The sequence below is a fragment of the Alosa pseudoharengus genome, unplaced genomic scaffold (assembly GCF_046254945.1).
Source record: "Alosa pseudoharengus isolate Yale_2024_CS ecotype anadromous, Long Island Sound unplaced genomic scaffold, YU_APseudo_1.1 YU_APseudo_1.1_scf_2, whole genome shotgun sequence".
Lineage (NCBI taxonomy): Eukaryota > Metazoa > Chordata > Actinopteri > Clupeiformes > Clupeidae > Alosa > Alosa pseudoharengus.
In genome coordinates, this window is record NW_027468663.1 from 51,017,876 (window position 1) to 51,040,115 (window position 22,240).

General features: G+C 39.1%; 1 protein-coding gene across 4 annotated transcripts; it reads left to right on the top strand.

Moving 5' to 3' along the window:
• The first annotated feature begins 1,733 nt into the window (after positions 1–1,733).
• On the top strand, positions 1,734–21,491 carry crtc1a (CREB regulated transcription coactivator 1a). Of its 4 annotated transcripts, none has more exons than XM_076295446.1 (14): positions 1,734–1,881; positions 4,067–4,183; positions 4,416–4,553; positions 4,866–4,927; positions 5,357–5,451; positions 5,615–5,700; positions 5,782–5,825; positions 6,590–6,810; positions 8,824–8,966; positions 10,416–10,643; positions 11,331–11,435; positions 14,888–14,971; positions 15,577–15,757; positions 15,971–21,491. In XM_076295446.1, exons 1-14 carry the CDS (start codon positions 1,756–1,758, stop codon positions 16,186–16,188), a joined length of 1,848 nt encoding a protein of 615 aa, XP_076151561.1. In that variant the 5' UTR covers positions 1,734–1,755; the 3' UTR covers positions 16,189–21,491. The 4 variants fall into 4 exon arrangements, 3 of the variants coding, with proteins under 3 accessions (XP_076151561.1, XP_076151562.1, XP_076151563.1); XM_076295447.1 differs by having other exon boundaries at positions 5,615–5,682; XM_076295448.1 differs by lacking the exon at positions 11,331–11,435.
• The last annotated feature ends 749 nt before the right edge of the window (positions 21,492–22,240 follow it).

Genomic DNA, 22,240 nt, shown 5'->3' on the forward strand with positions numbered 1-22,240 from the left:
ACAGATTGAGGGGACTTAGCCAAAATGTTGAATGTTTACAACTCTCATGCCCCTCCCCCACTACCACCGAGCACCCTCCATCGAGTTTGTGCTCGTCAGTGCACACCAGACTGCACCAGACTGTGATTGACATTCAGATCTCACACAGCCCTGCTCTGATTGGACCAGAAGAACCAGGAGCTGTGGATTTTTGCAAAACAAATAATAGGCTCTAGGTAGAAGTGCGGGTTTTTTCTAAAACTTTATGCTGTTCTGTCGGAGCATAGTGTCGGTTTCAGTGAATATGATCAAAAAGATCTTGCCAACTGCAGCTTTAACCGACAAAACCAGGTCTGACCCCATGGCTGCTGGACTTGGGAGAAGATTTACTTTCCAGCAAGACAATGACCCAAAGAATACAGTGAAAGCTACACAGAAATAGACAATTAGAATGTTCGTGTGTGGCCAAGACCTCAATCCAATAGAGAATTTGTGGCTGGACTTGAAAAGGGTTGTCAGCGGCTAATCCCTGTGCAACCTGACAAAGCTTGAGCAGTTTTGCAGAGTTAAATGGAGTAAAATTGCAGTATCCAGATATGCAAGCCTATAATTGAGACCTATCCACGCAGAAATTCACGCAGACAAGATGCATCTAAATGCTCACCTGAATGGGGTGAATATTTTTGCAATTGCTTATTTTGCGTTATATATTTTTAATTAATTAGCATTACTTTGTAGAAAATATGCTTTCACTTTGACATTAAAGAGTTTTTTTGTGTAAATTACTGTAAAAAGGGCAAATTAAATTGACCAAGATTCCATTTATAGAAGCAATGAAAGGGGAAATATGTAGGGGGGGGGGGGGGGGGGGTTGGGTAATTTTTATAGACAATTTAGCTAGCTCACTATTTGTTGCTTCAATTAGCTCAATATTTGCCAGTTGCTGCCAATTCAGCCTGACAAGCTTGACCATTACCAAGGTTGTTGGTCCAATTAATGGCCAAACTGAGGTGTCCAGTTTAATTTGGAAACGGAATTGTTGAAAAAAAAAAAGCTGACAGATAGATATCACATAGCCTACCTCCCACTGCTGTTTCTCTCTGCTCTGAGAGTGAGCTGATGAAACCACATTTGGAGCTTTAAAGCTGGATTCAAACAAATCTTTCCTTTTTTAGGAGTAGCCTAGATTGCAGTAGGCTAATTTTAGTGCTAAAACTCACCAATGCTTCCACATAACCTATAGCAACCGTAGTGCCATCTGTAGGCTAATAGGTCACACTATACAAGGAAACAACCTATTTCATTATTCTGTGATGACAACAGTGCATTATTTTAGACTGTTGGCTTGAGCTTTGTTTTATTGACTTACAATATTTATATATATCCACGTGGAAACGTCATGCATGGCACTCGGTTTGCCTTTAGAGTTACTGGCCAGACAACAAAATAGGCCCAGGCCGAGGTTGTAAGAGATCTCCATGGCAATTTTGACCACCCTGATTTTGGCAAGTTCAAATATCATGCATATAGGCCTATAGCCAGGCTACCTCTGGTATAAGATTGAAATAAAAGGTCACTGAAAAAATATGTTTAGCTTAATTCCAGATGCACCAAAAGTGTCAGGAGGACAAGCCACTAAGACTTGTCCCTTATTTTAACCTGAGGTGAAAGTGATGGGGAATGCGGACGCTCCAGATGTGCGTGTTAACTACGCCCACGCGCAAGGACGTGGGCACGCTGTGGTCATTGAAGGAAAGCTGAACAGAAGAGTGGAATATGGCGACCTCAAACAATCCGCGAAAATTCAGTGAGAAAATCGCTTTACACAACCAGAAGCAAGCGGAAGAAACAGCGGCATTCGAGGAGGTGATGAAAGATCTGAGTATTACGAGGGCAGCAAGGGTAAGGGCGCATAATTTCTTTCTTACGACTGACTGTTAGCCATGGCTAGCAAGCTGTCAACCGTGCAGTTAGGATACGATAGGCTGCTGCACCGCTGCTGCTGCTGAAGCTAGCCAGCCTGGCCGAGGGTAAACAATAACAAACGTCCGCCTATGATCTCGGGTGGGTGGGTGGGTGGTGCATTGGATGGGTGGGTAGTGTTGATAACATGTCGTTTACACAGAAAAATACGTTGCATTTAAATCGTCCTGGGTTAATAAGGGTTTTGGTCCCACAATGCATACGAAGTGATCTGGCAGCGAAGCCCAAAGCAGCATCGATGAGAATGGTGCAACGATGATTGACAGACGTCATTTGATTTGTCTTATTCTTCAAATACAGCAGTCGGATTTACGGCAGGCCACATAATCTGTTGTCTGCAACATGATGCTGGTAAAGCCTGGCTGTATTATGGCTATGCTAGTCTGCACAATTATAACATGATATGATATTTAGGACTGCCAATTCAACCTGACAAGTTTGTGACTGTTTTCAGACAGTCCAATTATTGGCCAAAGTTGGTAGGCCTATACTTCCTATAATTCCTATTTTCATGGAATTTTCACACACAACGCACAACGAAGGTCTGTCCAATTAGATTTTGTGATAGGCTATGTAATCCTCTTCAGCCACTCGAAGATTTTTTATAATAACCCCCCCCCCCCCCCACACACACACACACACAAACACAAACACATACACACACACACGTTTTCCCCAGTCTGGTGGGTTTTTGAACTTGCTGTTTAAAAGTGGCCTCGGAAGGTTTTCTGTTGGAACTAATTAATTCACTGTGTCATCACACATTACAAGTGAGCATGCATTAGGCCTATTTCGATAACTGTGTGAGCAATTGCAGTGGATTCATTTTGAGTTTAAATGTGTGTTGTGTTGCTACCCAGCAAAATAGGCTAGACCTAGTCACTTTTGAGAGATGATCACTTACAGTGTTTTTTTTATGGTCTGTGTTTGTTATTTGGATTGTAACACATGAATACCAAACATAGCTGCAAGTTTCTACCAAAATGTAGGCCCCTAACACAAAACGTGTATGCCCAGTTCTCATAAAATCATTACACTAAATGCTAATAGAAATGCTAACGTGATGTCATCCTCATTATTCATACTGTTATTTGGACTGGTAAACTGGTAAGTGTGTAAGTTATAAAAATGAGTCAAAGCCTTTTCTGTAACAAGGTTGTAAGTGGAGACTAGATTCCATCATCTGTCTAGTTTAGAACATGTTTCATTGACAAGGAGTTAAGTGTAGACATGAGATGATGTGATTCACTTTTTAGCAAACACAGCAGTAACAGTTTGCATTGCCCAGGCCATTGACACCTAGAAATTAAAAAGCCAATAGGCTTGCGTGACACATTCACAACGTCAGTAGTATGCATTGCTGTACAAGGCTATAAATGGTATGGATAGGCCTACTTTTTTGTTTGTGTGTTACAATTCAGCTTGTTTACATTTTGAATACAAGATTCTGAAACCAAATTTGTAGGCAAAATTTTGTTGATTGTTGGACTACGAAATATTGTAGGTTGTGCCATTTTGGAGCATTAAATGGTTCATTATTTTTGGTGTGTCACTATGTAATTTTTTGTGGATTCGCATGGAGCTGCTTTCCAGTGAAACCAGTGAAATGGCGGATGTTTAATTCAGACCACAACAGTATAAAAATGTTACCTCTGATGATCTGTACGTAGCATCGAGCAACCAGACTTTTTAGCAGCCAATTTTGCAACAGAATATCAGAATACATCTTTTGTAAATTAAGTACAATTTCCAATCCTTTAAAAACGTAACTTTATGTGACTTTGATACTTTGCCTTCAGATCTTCAGATCTGCCTCCTTTTTTACTGTTGAAGTGTAATCATATTTAAGTTTAAAAATGGTTGAAATTCCGAAGTGGATCTGCATCAGGACCTGGGTTTGAATCTGAATTAGACACGCTGTCACTTCCTGATTCCGCTCCATCTCTCCTATTTGTTTTCTGTCATTCTTCACTGTCCTGTCTGAATAAAATGGAAAAGCCCAAAGATCATTTTAAAAGTACATAAGCAACAGAGCACATATGCTCAGTGGCACTGTGAAATAGGCATGTGCTGACATTGTTGATTTACCTTCACTTTATTGCAGTTACAATTGCAGAAAACACAGTATTTGCAGCTTGGACAGAATCGAGGGCAATATTATGGAGGATCACTGCCAAATGTCAATCAAATTGGAAACAGCAGTGTTGATCTGCCATTTCAGGTGAGCTCACAGTTATAGAAAAAAGTTTTAGTCTTGCCATGTTTTTCGTTAGATGTCTGTCTGTCCCCTTTTGTGTAGTTACACATGTATAATGTATATCCTATAAATAACTTAGATACTCTGAAATGGTGCCATTTTTATAATATCTTTAATTGGCATTTATATTCTTTTTGTAATGTGAATGTTATCCCTCATGTCTTGTATAGTTAGAATGTTTTATTGGTCTTTACAGACACCATTCCCAAGTTCAGGAATGGATACGAGCCGGACTAACAGACACCATGGCCTTGTAGACCGGGTTTACCGAGACCGAAACCGAATCACCTCCCCACACCGCAGACCCCTCTCAGTTGACAAGCATGGCAGACAGATATCCTTTTTGAAAAGTTCAATGTAAAATTTAATGTAATGGTATAGGGTTATCATGATCTTCTTGAACTCTTTGTGGTGTTCTATGTTATGGTGTCTTTCTTTTCATTTATATTGAAACCTGTAAATCCATCCACCTTTTCTCTTCCCCTCAAAAAAGACAGTTGACCTATATATTTAGAATTGGGGAAGGAGTTGACAGGAGGTGACCTACTTTCATTATTGAGTTTAATGCAAGAACATCAGTGGTCAAATTAGATGTTTGATCCAGTGTTTTTCAGATCTTTGGTGTACCCTTAACTTGACCACTCACATTGGAAGCTGCCCCTACAGTTCTGTTTACTTGTCACCACCACCAGACACAAGCTGGAGAAGGTAACGTTAAGGGTAGAGTCTGCATACCAACAAATACACATAATCACATTACCTTTATTGACTAGACGAAAACTATATAACTCACTAATACATGAATTCCACATGTCTAACATGCAGCTGGATCCAGTGCTTTAATAGCTGTTCCTGATTACTATTTTTTTTATTGTGCTCTGTTCAACTTTTTAAATAATAATGAACATATTTACATTTGAATATGTTTTTTTAATATCTTGGGAAATTAATCTGTTTCTACATCATAACTGATCTCATCTATAATGAGCAATGCTTGAGTAGTGTGCCTGCAATGTTTTGGAACATGTGTAAAAAAGCAGTCTCTATGGTGCTCAGATATCAAAGCCAGGAGAAAGAAAGTTCAATCTGTCTAATTGGCATCTCACTACTCTGCTGACATTATTTTTTCTGTTGCAGGACAAACTCAGACTCAGCTTTGCACCAAAGCACTTTGAGCCCTGCTTCACAAGAACATTTTGTTGGAGGATCACAAGACTTACAGCCAAAGCAAGGTTCATAAAATATAGATGGATTTTTTAATATGATTCTGTTTTATATCTGGTGATTGTATGAACTTTGATGTCCTCTTTGCACAAACATGTATTCATCATACAAAGGTGATGGTCATAGTCATGTATTATTATTAAGACCCCCCCCCCGTCTTTTCTCTCCTAGTGCTCCTTCTGACTGTGCCAGGGACAGATATGACTGAAATTGAGATGGAGAAAGATGAACAGAACAATGTATGGGAGAGCAAAAAGGTAATATTGTGTACAAATATCACAACCTTTACTTTTCTTTTGAGATGTTTAATTTGTTCATTGTTCTTTAATGCTACCTAGAATGTTTCCTCGAGGCCGAAGCCCTGCAAAGTCCCTGGGATCAAGTAAGTCGATATTAATGGCCTTTCCAACTGCACCCCTACCCCTGCAGTATTTTTTGTTGCTTTAGCCAGATGTAATATATTTGGCACAGCACTCACTAAACTGTAAATCAGCTCATAGCAAAATAAACATGAAATCCTCTCAGTTGAGAGATAAGTTAAATGGGTAAAAAAAGCACTATGAATTTAACACAATCTTCTTGTGAACGGTGACAGAATGAGAAAGGCCGCACATGTGGCACTTTCATGCCGACAGCCTTGGTGTGCTCAGTTGCCCTTCCTGCTGGTGTTCACAGCACTGTGGCTGTGCAGGCTACGGAGCAGATCAAAGGCTCAGGGATCAGCAGCTGGGTCCTCCTCTAGACCAGAGCACTCTCAGGGGTCTCACATAGGGGCAGCACGGAGCTAGTATAAGTATATATACTCTTTTGATCCCGTGAGGGAAATTTGGTCTCTGCATTTATCCCAATCCGTGAATTAGTGAAACACACACAGCACACAGTGTACACACAGTGAGGTGAAGCACACACTAATCCCGGCGCAGTGAGCTGCCTGCATCAACAGCGGCGCTCGGGGAGCAGTGAGGGGTTAGGTGCCCTGCTCAAAGGCACTTCAGCTGTGCCTACTGGTCGGGGTTCGAACCGGCAACCCTCCGGTTACAGGTCCGAAGTGCTAACCAGTAGGCCACGGCTGCCCCCTGCTCATCGCATTGTATAAGGACACTGCCTAGTGATGCTATGAAAAATACTGTCTTCTCTTGTCCTCAGCATATTTCCATCTCCTGACCAAGAGATCAACACGTCTCTCATTCCCGCTACACACAACACTGGAGGGTCACTGCCTGACCTGACAAACATCAAGTTTCCCTCTCCCCTGCCGACGCCGCTGGACCCAGAGGACTCCGTGTCTGGCCTCAGCGTCTCCAGCAGCACGGGCAATCTGACCGTGGGCTCGCACGCTAATGTGGTTATTTCCTCCAGCAGCCCGGGTACACTGCACACACATCTTAACAGCATCTCTCTTCCTCTTTCTCACACTGTTTTACTTATCACAAATGCGGTTACCAAATGTGAAATTTCCACATTTCATCATGTAGGTTGTCAAAGTGGTTTTGGTCACACTCTCAAAATGCATTGGCTTTTTGCTACTAAATGTTTTGATTTTGGATGGGTTGTCAGTCAAAAATGTATCATGTTCCGACATTGTATTCCCTATATGTAAACAATTCAGCAAAGGTTCATAAATATTCTCAGAAAAATCCAAATAGGGGTTGTGTTGTCAAGTGTAAATTCATAGATCTTGAGTCATTATAACCATATATCCATACTCAAATTTCAAGTTCTCGGTAGATTTTTCTGACCATATTCTCGACATTGCGGCCACTTTTGGTTTGGGAAAAATGTGAAAACAAACGTATAAACTGAAATGAATTAAAAAATGACACTTAATATTCATCCATTTTAGTCAGGTCATTATGACTGCTGTGCTAGCGAAGCGGCCGTCATATAGGTTTAGCCAGATTTTTTCTCTTCCAGATTTATATATATATATATTTTTTTTTTGTTGTTGTTTTTTTTGGGGGCTTTTTATGCCTTTAATTTGATAGGACAGTGGCGAATGACAGGAAGTGAGTGGGAGAGAGAGTAGGGGTGGGATCCGGAAAGGACCACGGGGCGGGAATCAAACCCGGGTCGCCGGCGTACGGTGCAGGTGCCCCAGCCAGTTGCGCCACAGCTGGGGTCTAGATTTATATTTTTGTTTTCTTCAGAGAATTTCCGTCAGTGTTTGCCGGGACACTGAAAGACCGGGCTGCAAAAAACTTGGTGAGCATGTAGCCCCACAAGGATGACACGGAACCATTGTTTTTCGGTTTTCTTTGGATATCTCGAGAACCGTAGGGCCTAAGATGACCAACTTTTTTTTATATTGGTCTCAAGGGTTCATGTCAACCCATCCACTTATTTGAGGTATAGCGCCACCTAGTTAAAAATGAAAAAGCAAAAACGAGGCGTTGTAATCGCAGTTATCTTTGGCTGACATATTCAAAACTGCATGAAATTTGATGAGTAGGATCATTATTACACACTGTGAATGCATGCCAAGTTTTGTGTGTACATTTAGTGACTGTACAACAATCGGCCTGTAGATGGCTGTGAATATCTCGAGAATCATAGGGCCTAGGATGACTAAATTGTTTTTATATGTTGGTCTCCAGAGGCCACATACACAAAAGATAGATAGATAGATAAATACTTTATTGATCCCCAAGGGGAAATTCAGGGGATTCAAGTAGGGGATAGAATAGAAGATATCTCTAATATCTAGTTTTTCTGTGAGCCAGTTGGCAGTTTGTACGGGCACTCACTCAATCCAGCTGTCGTCAACTTCAGACTGTAACACTTTTGCCATTCTATCTAGCGCATCATAGTTTTTAATGAAGAAACACAACAACAAGGGTTTGTTTTCTCCGAGCGGAGCTCATAGACTGTGCTTTATGTCCAAAGAAAATAATGTTATTACTGCAATGTCGGGAATTTGACTTTAAAGATACATATATATATATATATGGATAGATAGATATTTTATATACTGTATATATATTTTAAGATATGTTAATATAATATGCTACTGTGCACCATAAGACCTAGAGCTGTACACATTTTGCCATTTTAGATCTATAGCTAACCAGGCTTCATTATATTATTAACTTGTTAGCCCTCAGAAAACTCACACACAGAAACACACACACTGTTGGATAATTTTCGTTGAGGAAACGCTGTGTTGGAAGGTGCACTCACATTTTTAGTTCTCTGTAGATCTCAGCTCAGCATCAGTAGGTTCTACTCTCATCAAGACAGTAGTATGATATGTTCACTCATCACAATCCAATTGCATGTAGCAGTAGCAGCAGCAGCAGCAGACTACCCCAGCGTGTATGGCGTGTTTGGCATTGGGTGTTGTTGTAACTCAGTGGTTGCATCTGTCTCCTGCCCGTCCCCAGGCATCACCTCGTCTCAGCATACGGTGTCGGTGACCGTCCAGGGCCAGCCAGCTGGCGTGGTGCCCCTCATCCTGAACGCAGACCTCCACCAGCAGCCCACTCTTCAGCAGCTCTCCCCAACACTGTCGCCGACATTCACTCAGGTAACGCACCTGCCTCGGCACGCTCCTCATTAACATGCTCTCTGTTTACATGGGTTCCACTTAATTTATGTTATCTTATCTTATTATGACGACCGTTATGCAGCTATGCGGAAGTCATATAGGTTTAGTCAGAGCTTTTAGTTTATAGGTCAGAGTTTTCATTCAGTAATTTTGTGTCAACAATTCCCGGGACATTGAAACATCCCGGGGTGCACGAAACTTGGTGGGCATGTAGCCCCACAAGGATGACATGGAACCATTGTGTTTCGTTTTGATCTGTCGCCCCGCCCCCCCCGCCGGACTGGACCCCCCGAAAGGAGGGTAGGGCGGACACAGTTTTCTGTGAAAATCTCGAGAACCGTAGGGCCTAGGATGACCACATTTTTTTTGCATGTTGGTCTTAAGGAGCCATGTCAACACATCCCATAACCACTCATTTAATGTATAGCGCTACCTATTTAAAAATAAAAAAGCAAAAATGAGGTGTTGTAATCGCAGGTATCTCTAGCTGACATGGTCAAAACTGCATGAAATTGCATGGAAGGTGTAGGATCATTATGACTCCCTCTGAATGCATGTCAAGTTTCGAGGAATTCCGTTAATGGGGGGCCATACAATAAATGAATATATGTGTACATTTAGTGACTACACCAACTGGCCTGTAGATGGCAGGACACAGTTTTCTGTGAATATCTCGAGAACTGTAGGGCCTAGGATGACCAAATTATTTTTGTATGTTGGTCTCCAGGGGCCATGTCAACACATCCCATATCCATTGATTTGAGACATAGCACCAGCTAGTTAAAAATGAAAAGGCAAAAACGAGACATTGTAATCGCAGGTATCTTTGGCTGACAGGTTCAAAACTGCACAGAATTTGAAGTGTAGGATCATTATGACACCCTCTGAATGCATGCCACGTTTCGTGGAATTCCGTTCATGTGGAGCCATATCAGCTACACGCACACACACACACATAAACACATGCACACCACGCATGTGCGTACACACACACACACACAGCAGACATGTACGCTCACGCATGCATACACATGCACACTCACAGACACGCATGCACTCACGCACGCACACACACACACACACACACACAAACACACCCGCACGAATTTACAAGCGTGATTTATTTTTGCGGAGAGAATGTGCAGGACTTGGCGGCGGTCATATTTTCTAGTCTTATTTATCTTATCTTATCTTATCTTATCTTATTTATCACATCATATTTGTCGGAGATACCTGAGGGTGTAGTTTGTTATAAGCACTGAAATGTACGGTGAATGTCACGTGTAGTGAATTGCAGTAACCCATGTGTTCCAATTTGTCTGATACTGATATGATATCTGCTACTTGTTTTTCCTACTTAATTGAAAGCCCCTGTGGCCAGATTAGTTGTCAGCTTGTGACTCTGTTGTCTGGCTTCCCTCCTGCCAGGCAATGACGATAGACGCTGTGATGCTGGAACAGCAGCTGGCTCAGTACACGTTCTTCACCCAGTCGCATGTGCAGACACAGGCCTTAGATGGGCAGCAGCAGCAGCAGCAGCAGAACGCTGGGCTAGCCAGGCTAGTGCAACTGCCGCCTCTCTCTGTGAACTGCACGCTGGCCCATCCCACCTTAGATTGCCAGACAGCGCCCTCTGTTGGTGTGGACATCAGTTCAGTGAGTTCATGAGTTTTATGTTTCAGTCTGTGACCTGTGATTAACTGCTTTTCTTCTAAGATGTTTTCTATTTCAGTGCCCCTCATAAGAATACTCATTTCTGAGGTGATTAAGAGTGTTTTGAGTGTGGTATTATCAAAGGATGTGTGTTAAATGTATGATTTTTTATGTGAGTATAATTTGTTTCAGAGTGCAGATGTGATTGTCTGACTGCCTTGACTTACCTCCCCTACCTAATGTAAACTTCAGATGTGATGCATCGAGCCATGCATGGAAATATTGTGTAAATATGCACGTTTCATTTTAGTAGAGATTAATTACCATTAATTGAAACCGCTACTGATCACAGATTTTTGTTCTTCAAATATCGAAGTTCAAACCTTTAGGCCTTATGAACAGTGAGAGTTCATAATATCAAGCAATGGTACAAAGCATCAGTTGTGAAGTATCGAGGCTGGATATCGATGTAGTGCAGGGTAGGCCAGTTTTTTGTAGCCCCACAGGTGTGTGTTTCTACCTGCATTTTTACTGTATCATCTTAAGGGTTAAATGAATTACCCAAGGAAGATGATGAGGCGGACAGCTGCACATGTCAGGTTGGAGGACATGCCACGTAGCCCTGCGTAACCTCACAGGCTCGGCCCCGTGGGGCCCCCGTCGGTCTAACTGTCATATTATCCCGTATAGGCCTCCACCCTCCATCAGTACCGCAGTAGGATGGGCTCCTCGGCCAATCAGTCTCCAACCTCCCCTATCTCCAATCAAGGCTTCTCACCGGGGGGCTCGCCACAAGTAAGGGCGGCGCCACCTCCACCCCCAGCCTCATTGTGGTCCGTTGTTTTGTGCCGAGCCGGGCTTGGCTACCCTCTGTCCAGCTGCTCTGTGTTACAGTTGCCATCCTGTCTCTGCGTCTGACTCTGACCGATCACCGACGCTTTCGCTGTCTGTGTCCCTGTGTGATGTCCTAGTTCTTGACAGTGTCCACCAGGACATCTGAGGTATTTTAATGAAGTAGATATATAAAAGTGATAAGAATAGATGCATTTTCTAATGTAGTAAACTCAGATCTGCTTAGTTTTTTTTTTTCTTTAAATCTGCTGCTTATTTATTGGCCTTTATTAACTTCAATAAAGTGACTTTCTTTAGACAGATTTTTTCAACATACTGGTGCTTTTAACCGTGAAATACAGTTTTCCGGCTGTACATTACAAGTTCAATGGCAGTGCTATTTTCTGCTTGTTGTGCTTGATGTTGATCCTGGTGAGTTTACTTAGGGAGTCCAACCAAACTCAGGAATTGCTATCTATATTCATTCGAGCAGTACTCCAGAGTAGCAGCAGAAAATAGGTTGTACTTACATGAAGTCATGTTCAGATTTTGGTTAAGGCACAAATATAACGGTATATACAGTATAACAAATTTAAGTGACTTAGATAGATAGATAGATAGATAGATAGATAGATAGATAGATTACATTACATTTAGCAGACACTTCTTGACCAAAGTGACTTACATATGTCAGCTATATTACAAGGGATCACATTGTCCCCGAAGCAACTTGGGGTTAAGTGCCTTGCTCAAGGGCACAACGGTGGAAGCCGGGAATTGAACCGACAACTTTCAGGCTACTGCACGCTAGCCCAGCTCCTTAACTACCACACTACCACTGCGCCGGTGATAGATAGATAGGTACTTTATTGATCCCCAAGGGGAAATTCAACTTTAGATGTATCTATATCTGCTGTTGTACTGTTGTTAAAGCCAAAGATATGGTGTGTGACAGTCAGATCATGAAGTGCCAATCAAATGTATGTGACATTCAATTGTGCTTACAATGCATACTTTTGATGCTGTGCAGAACTTGTGACTGAAATAATTTCACTTGTATCACTTGCTATCTGCCTAAAACTTTGAGACTTTTGTTTCTGTTATATGAATATATTCAGTAATCAAATTCTAGAGGAGACTGTAGCAGGTAGCACCATAGGAAATCTTCAGAAGTGTTCATTAGAACAATTAAATATATCATGTTTACTTTCATTATGTAACCACACCAAATTGACACCATTTGTCACCAAATGCATGCATACTTATTTAAGCCAAGGACATTTTCATTATAGAGTAATTTCTTGTGTATTGGCCACATCGTCTATAAACTGCATACAGTGTTTTATGCAAATTAAGACAAAACCATGTACTGACCGCCCCGTATATTAACCACAGTGCAGAATAGCCCAGTTGATCAGAATCAGATCAGCGCTTTAATCATATAGAAGAATGAAATAAAGAAATGCATTCTCATGTATTGCCCTCCCTTGTATATTAACCTCATAGCTGAAGAAACTTTGCTAAATCAATGTACAAGCATTAGCTAATAGGTGGGAAATTAGGTTGTATTGCTAGTTGTGTTATTGTCAAGAATCTATTACTCACCACAGTGCACTTTTCAGTTTGCCTTTCACAGTGCTCAAAATAACCAGCTTCACTGTTATTTGCCTAAATCAGCTGTTTGTACAGTGCATAACGCATAACGCAGTGCATTATTGGCACCTCTGCTAAAGTTGACTAAAGACTGGTATAAAAAAATAATGATTACAAAAATGATTTATTGTAATCTCACAATGAAGAACAATAGGAAAAATCCAACCTTGAAGGGAAGCAAATTTATTTTGAGTAAAAGGAAAATAACATAAAGAAATAAATATTTTTAACAAAAACACATCGCTCACAATTATTGGCACCCCTGCTTTTAATACCTTCTTAAGCCTCCCTTTGCCAATAAAACAGCTTGTAATATTCTCCTATGACACCCCATAAAGTTGGAGAATGCAAAGCAAGGGATTTAAGACGTTTTACAAAATCTCCCCAGATCTTCCAGATTCCTAGGGCCACACTTGTGCATTCTCCTCTTTGACTCATCCCACTGTTTTTCTATGGAGTTTAGATCAGGTAACTGAGATGGCAATGTCTGAAGCTTGATTTTGTCTTCAGCAAACCATATTTGTGTAGATCTGGACGTTTGTTTTGGTTCATTGACCTGATGAATGATCCAATCATGACCAACTGTGTCTTGGCAGAGATTGACAGATATCCTTTGAAAATGTTCAGGTTTTTCTTGGTGTTCATGATACCATGCAAGTTAATTAGGTTCCCAAGACCTTTGGGAATAAAAACAACCTCACAATAGCACAGCCCCTCCACCATAATTCTCATTAGGCATGGGGTTCTTTTCAGCATAGCCATTCTTCTATGTATGCCAAACACACCTAAAGTGTTTCTATCCAAATTTTCATTTAATCTTACAACAGATCACACTTCCAGACAAAGTCACTGTACCATTCAGTAACTTTTGTCATTTACATTGGTAATTAAATGACTGGACAGGCTTTTACCTGGCATGCCTTCTAAATAATCTATTAGCAGTGAGGTCACTTTTGAAGGCGGGGGCTTGTTGAATCCAAGATGATGCCTTTGTCTGTAACTCTCCAACAGTGGTTCTTTTGAAAAATTTTACCTATCTTACCATCCTTCATACTGTATGTGGGGGCAAGATAACCATGGGTCTTTGTCCAAGCATGTTTGTCATATTTCCAGATGATTAGAACCTTTTAATTACTGCTTTAACTGTAAATATAGGCATTTTCAACAAAGTAACTCGTTTTCATTGACATTCTCTGACTTACAAATGTCAACACACTTTCTTTTTATTTAAATTTAGTGTATTCTCTTGTCTTCCCGATGTTGAAAAATGACTAGAGGATTTAACCTCTGTGACTTTATTTTCATACCATAGTGAAAAAGAAAGTCATGAACTACTTCTGAAACTTCACAGACACTCTGATTAACTTAAATATATAAGATTTTTCAGAGGTGCCAATAACTGTGAGCAACGTGTTTTCGTTAAAAAATGTTATCATTGTGAGATTACAATAAATCACCAACAGATCATCTTTTATACCGGTTTTTAGACATCTTTAGCAGAGGTGCCAATAATTCTGGAGGGTACTGTAAATGTGCTACTTCTCTAAAAGGTGATTGTGTATGTTTGAGCTGTGGACCCTTGTGAGGCCTTGTCTTAACAAATATTTCTATGTTTGCCAGCAGTGAATCATTCTACAGTGAATTGGAAAGCAGTTGTCATCTCACCCCATGTTGTCCCTTTTGTAAATGGGGTTCCTTTTCATATCAGATTGAAAAGTGGCAAGTGCTGTGGCAAGTCGATAACGATCATGTTTTTGTTTTAGCACGCCATACTGGGAAATGTCTTTGGCACTTCCTTCTATGACCAGCAGATGGCCTCCCGTCAGACAAGTGCTCTCTCTCAGCAGGTCAGTTGCAGTGTTTCCCATACATTGACTAATCTGCCACGAAATCAGCCGCCACAGATTAATATTCTATGTTTAATTTAATTGAATTTAATTTAAATTAAATATAAGATCAAATCCTTGCATTGCCATTGAGCTGCGCTTTTTACGCACGCAGCCTTTCCTTGCACCGCCCCGCTCTCTCTCGTAGCCCGCTGCCACTCCTCTGCATGTGCATTTAACAAAATATTCACGATTGTTAAAGGATTGTTGTTGCCACATAGAAGCATTGCATAGAAGACGTCTGGCTAAATTGCTGTTAAATCCACTTAGCATTGTGACCATGCTGCGTAAATTTGTTCAAAACTCCCAGGAGTCCCACTGTGTGTGTATATGTGTGTGTGTGTGTGTGTGTGTGTGTATACAGTGAATAACATTCATATTTTGACAGGATCACCGTATACATAGTCTCATTTCAAAAGTACCATGGAAGAAAAGCAGGGGAATTCTTCCTCTGGCTGCATTACCCTGTTGGCCCTAAAGGCAGAGATCTTCGAGGATTTGTTGCAGTGGATACTCCTACAGTGTTGTGCAGTGATAACGTTCTGCGGCTCTCGCTTTATTCCCAGCTGGAGCAGTTCAACATGATTGACAGCTCACTGAGCTCCAGTGGTTTGTATGGACCAGGCTCCACGCTCAGCAGCTCCCAGGCCGCCCTCCTAGGCCTCTCAGGGAGCCATGGCAGCCTGCAGGACTCCCAGCAACTAGGCTATAGCAGCCATGGCAGCATCCCCAACATCATCCTCACAGGTACATTCCTCCCAGGCATTTCCCACAACGCACTGCAATGATGATGAAACAATGTTGAAATATTGACCATGATGGTGGTGGTGTTGCATAATGATGAAATATTGACAATGAAGATGGTTGGTGGTGATGCTTGTTTTGTTTTTGTAAGCCTTCCGGTTGCCAGATGTTTCTTACACCAGTGAATATTCCTATGTGTGTCTCCCCTGTTTACAGGTGACATCTCCATGTCTTCAGTGACGGGAGAGGCTCTGTCCAAAGAGCTGGCGAGCACCTTAGCGGGTGACGACAGCTTTGATGCAGACTCTCAGTTCCCCTTAGATGAACTCAAGATAGACCCTCTGACATTGGATGGCTTGCACATGCTCAACGACCCAGATATGGTACTCACTGATCCAGCCACCGAGGATGCTTTTCGGCTAGACAGGTTGTAGTGTCCTCTGTGTTATTAGATAGGACTTAAGGGTTGGTCAGGGGGCTAATTTGCACATGTGGTGCAGGAATTTCAACTCTTCTTAGCGTAGTAGACAGTCTACTGAAATGTGCTGAAGTCTGAAATGTGCTTTGGGAGTTTGTTGTCTCAGAGATGGTTAACCTGGGAATAGGTTTGTTGCAGAGGTAGTAGAAAAGATACATCTCTCCGCTGGATTTGAGATTTTGGTCTTTTCAACATTCACACTCCCCTAAATGAACAGTTTTATCTGTAACTTAAATGTGGAAAACACTATATGGGTAATGCCTCATTTTAGTTCTCCTTTTTTTTTTTATCACAAAAGAGATATATCATCCTGTTATGTTACAGTTATGTTAGTATAGTATCTTTTTTGCCTGGTCCTTTGTGTTTTATTTCACTATATGACTTTTTAATTGCAGAAATGTAAATTGTTGATTGTTTTTGTTTTAGCTTTTTACATTTTTATATTTCACCTTTGTATTATATTTAGTTTTTTATTATGATTTGGCAGCATCACTGCTTAATGAGTACTAACTCTCCCCATGTTTCTATTTGTGTGAAGGTGTATACTTTGAATAATTGAATGTCAGTATTTTTTTTATCTGTACTTGTTGCCAGAATGTCCATATAGTAATAGTGGAAGGATCCTTCATGCTCTGTTGGCAACAGTATAATGACTTGGCATTTCATTTGTTGTAGTCAATGTTTATTCTTAAGTGAAAACCTGGCCTCTCTGTGCTGTATGTGAAACATTCTAAGGTGTTTGTAGAAAGATGTAAATGCTTCATGCATCAGCTCATTTAGGAAAAGTGCTCCTAATTGACTATTAACATTCAATTTAGGATCTGATGAGGCATCAGGGGGAGGTTGCAACCATGCTCATGAAATTTCTTGTTCCACTCCACAAACATGTTTTGTCAGAACAAACTGTCATAACTGTCAATGGTAAGGCATAAGAAGCGCAACCCTTTAGCATTAAGGACAATTGAATGTTAGAATGACATGGAGTCCTACAACAAATTCAGAGAGAATAGCATATTCTCTTGATTGATGGAATTACACAAGGAAATCTATTTCACTTTGTCACTGTGATTACCATATTCTGCCTTATTTCAGCAAGATGCAGTTTTCCCGCTATATTTTGTGATATTGTGGAAGTCTCTGTTTGAAAGGTCTCCGATGTGTGTCACACATTTATATTTTTACAGAAATTATACTTCATGTTTACATATGCTTAAAGAGAGAAAATCTAATCTAATTCTAAAAAAAGTCTAATACTGAAAAAATTGCGGCTGTTGTAATTTGTATAGACAACAGAGTGATGGGGAGGGTTATTACTCTTGCAGGATAATCATATCCATATTTTTACATCTGTTGTGGGATATTAAATGTTGCATGTTGTTTTGTGGCATTTGGAGTAATTTGTTATGTTTTACATGGTTTAGGATATGTTATCAATTGGATCTTATTGGAGTATCTATGCAAAGTTTATCAAATCAGTGTAGATAAGCCTATTTGAAAGCTTAAGAAACAAAAAACAATACAGCTTAACAAAAAAGGTTTTCTAACAAACCAAAAAGTATCAGTTATTGCATGCAGTGTTCCCCAATGCCTTTTTTTTTCATAATTATAGAGAGAGACTTTTCTTTTCAACATGCCCAAAGTGTTTGGTTTAGGTGTCCATTGCAAATTCACAGCAAATTAAGATATTTTCACAACTATGCCTTTTATATATATATATATATATATATATATATATATATATACCCCCCCAAGGAAATCTGTGATAATGTTTCAAATGTAAATTAATATTAATTGTTATATATTCCTCCATAAATAGACCATAAAGACCATAAATACTATATTATTACTATATTATACTCTTTGTATATATAGATATAAACATAGGACCAAAACTGCTTTCATGTCATTGTATTTTGTTTGTTGGTTCACCAGTGTAAAAAAAATATGTTAACCAATTCTGCTAAATGTTACCGTGAACCGTTCTGCTTCAATATTGTTTGTATTATGTGTTGATTTTAATAAGAGTTCCACGCAATCCATTACATTCTGATTTTGCACTTAAATCATAAAATCATTACAACTTTATCGCACTACCCCCCCATGGTCTGCTTTGGATTTAGGATCCATAAACCACTTGTATTTGGTCAAATCTGCCTTGAGAAAAAAAAACATATTTTATTATATAAATATATCTTTATCTATATTTATTTATAAGTCTATACATTGTCTGACTTTTTTGTCTGACTGGTACTTTTTTAAACTCCCGAAAATCCAAATCTGTGGAAAATTATTGGCCCGACCATGTGTTGAATTAGCTAATAGTTGATTATCCCACCCAAACTTTAAGTGCATTCATCTGTAAAGACTAGACTAGAATAGATGCAGACAGATGAAAGGGTGCTAGCTGGTGATTTTCTATACCAGTCTAGATTTAGTCTTTCACTTTTCACTTTTTCAATAATCATGTCTCAATACGCTCAAACACTTTTTTTTATGTATAACTCACTGGTTTTAATTGCACCTAATTGTCCATTTATCTAACTGTATATTCAGAAAAGTATATGAAACCATTTGGCTATCACAATATGGTTTTGGAGCTAATGCTATATCAGTTTGGACAGCTGGTTGACATGGTATACATTTGTGGTTTTACATGTTCTTTCAGCGTTTTACTTAGTGAATACATGTGCATGTTGATAGATGTTTATTTATTTGAGTCAGTCCCAACACCAAAAAACAAAATAAGTAGTCTGAGCTTCATCCCCAGCCCATTTGTACCAGAAAATGATAAAAACAGTGCATGCATGTTTTTTTACACATGAAAATGTGTACACAATAGCTTTTAGGGAGCCACAATTTGCTCAGTTGTAAACATAATGCTGTTCCTATTGATGGGAGCCTTCTGTTTCTTATTTATCCCTAATGTAAATGTTTGTTTATTTGTTTGTATGTATGTGTAAGTGCTGTGGAATTTCCAACCCCATGCATGTTTATATTGCTTTTAGTAGGCCTATGCCATTGTCTTGTCTGTGGGGCATTTTTAAATCAGTTCAACTTACTGGATTTATATCCAAATAGAATCTGGCATGTCTTCTCCTTTTGGTTCAGAGCAATGGAATGCTTTCCATCCATGTAGAAACACAACTGACTTTCTGCACAAAGTTATGCAGGTTGGCTAGCATTAATTTGTTTATTTATTATTTTTTCCGTTGAATGTATACCCATTGTTCTTTTTGTTTGGTGTACATAAATATACATTTTTGTTTGTAAGGTTTTTGTGCTTTTCTGGTATGATGTAAAAGTGAAAAAGTTACATGCACTGAAAACCTACACACTGCAATGTATCATTGTGGTGAGGTGATGTGGGCTCTGATTAAGGGTTTGAAGTTCACTTCATTAATTGGCTCAACCTTAAAATTTGTAGGATGCATGCTCACATAAATTATGTTAAAAAAAATCCTATCAGCTATATTTTTCAGATGATTTTGTAACAAATTCTGAATATTTTATCTAAGAAAACCTATATCAACAGTCTAATGTGACTAAACCAACCACTACACAAACAGAAACCCTCTGTTGTCAAATAGAAAAAATCATGTATCAAGCAGAGCAAGTGGTCTGAATTTTCTGTTTGGTAATTTAAAGTTGAATGTATGATTAGTACTGTATCTGATAACAGGTTTTATTTGTATGTTTCAGAATGGAATTGAAGCCAAGTCTGTATTATGTTTAAGACATCTTACCCATAACTATTGAGGGAGGTGCAATGATTTTGTCACAACCATCTGTTCAAAGGGTATAAAGAATTATATTTACATAAAACATACAAGACTCAATAGTACAAGACCATAGTGGTTTTGAGTTTTTCCTCTCAAGGAGAAACATTATTGTAGGTGCTTTTTTCTACCTGCGATATTTTATCAATGGATGAGCCATTTGAAAACGCCAAAGTTGAAAATATGGTATCCCTTTCATTTTGAGTCAATGCTTTGGAAACACTTGTAATTTGTTATGTCTTTTGTTAGGGCAGTGTTTGTTAATGTTTGTGAATAATGGTTGAGATATTTGGCCACAGCTGGCTTGTTTATAGTTATTCTATATATGTTATGCTTTTATCTGACAACCAACAATGTGGTAAATTAAGTGTTTACTTTTAAAGATGAATATTTATCCATACATGTATATAGTTTCTGGTAAAACTTGCAATGTTGTGCTAAATATCAGAGGGGCATCTGCATGGTACCGAATTAAAGAACCCTCATACTCTAAAGCCTTTGTGTGACCTGTTCAGCTTTCAGTTTGTATCTAGCTGTACCAATACTTTAAACCTATTATTAAATCTAACAGGTGTCTTAAATGATTCAAAGGATTCTGACACTTAAGTTTTCCCTTTAATTAATATAGAAAATAATGAATAGGCTAGTGCTTGGCTGGGCATTTATTCAAATATAAATCAAAATGCTATTGATATAAATATTATAATATAAATATAATATAATAAAATATACAAACAAATATTGAGTCAAAATATAAATCTCATGTCACCAACAGTATGGGTATGGTAGTTTGTTATAGCAACGACAAATTTATATTGACATAAGCAGCTGATCATTTCATCACTCCATAATAAACCAACTGTAAACCTTCTGATACAGCATGTGCATTTAATGACGATGAACTGTTGTGATGGTTCACTTTCTCATTCTCTACAATGGCAGCTAATTTGTTATATGATATTTACTGTGGATGATGCACAGCAAGGTCTGACCATCACACTTCCTTTGTACAGTTACAGGACATGCATATGCTCACCAAATATGCAAGACAAGCATTCAGTAACACAGCTTTGCAATCCTGTCATTATGTTGTGATAACCCTTTAAAATGGACGAATCTGATTATTTTGTTTTGTTTTGTTTTTCTTTTTATACAAAATAAATAAGGTATTTGGGCTGTATATGTGTGCAATTTACTGAGAATTGCTTTCAGTTAAATGTTCTCTTATATCTCTCTTGTGTGGAGGCTTTTGTCTTTGTAACTTTGCATTACTATTTGTACATTATATTGAATAAAATCTTAAACATGTGACTCATTATTTTGTTGGCTAGTGATAGAATAAAATATCCTATTTCACTGAATATGTGATGGCATACGAGCACAAAAAATAATGTATGACCATCTTCCTTGAGCATATATTGAACCACAATTTGGCAGTGGAGCGATGACCTACACTATAACATTTCATATATTAAGCTTTGGGATTAAGGATATATTTATAAAGTATGTTTTAAAACAGCACTGACCATGGTCCATGTGCACAACCATATGTTTAGGTAGCAACATAAATTGGGGGGGGGGGGGCTTACCGTGGTGGTGGAATGTCCCTTCCAGCATTATGGTATAGACTATACCATTAACTTGATTTTTTATTTTTTTTAATAAAGCAATATTTCTCATTCTATGACATTTGTCATTATGACATCATCATCAACATTATTATTACTATTATTATCATTATTGTTGTTGTTAGTGTAAGTAGTAGTAGTCATTAGTTATAATTGTCAAGAAGGTGATGGTTGTTGTGGTAGGCCTAATAAGAAAAGAACAATTATAGTAGCTCACTCCTTGTTTCCATCTGATGTTTGTTATTGTTATAGGTCTGCACATTTAATTGTATAAACTGTCCATAATGCTTCATTCCTCAATCTTAATTCATTCAAATGTTTTATCGCCAAATGCTTTACCATTAAAGCTGAAATAATCCAACCCCCAAACCAAGTCTAATTCAGTAACTATATATTCATGAGATATTTAGCTTTTTAATGTGCAAAATATTGTCAAACTTTCAAATGATTCTTCTTATCTCCAATATATTCAGTGTTTCTGGTGGATGGCCCTAGGATTTTGTTCACTTGTACAGAACACAGTGACGTCGACGCAAACGTCTACGCACAAATTATGACGTCTATTTTTTCCCATAATGCTTTGAGGAAACAGTTCTGATCCAGT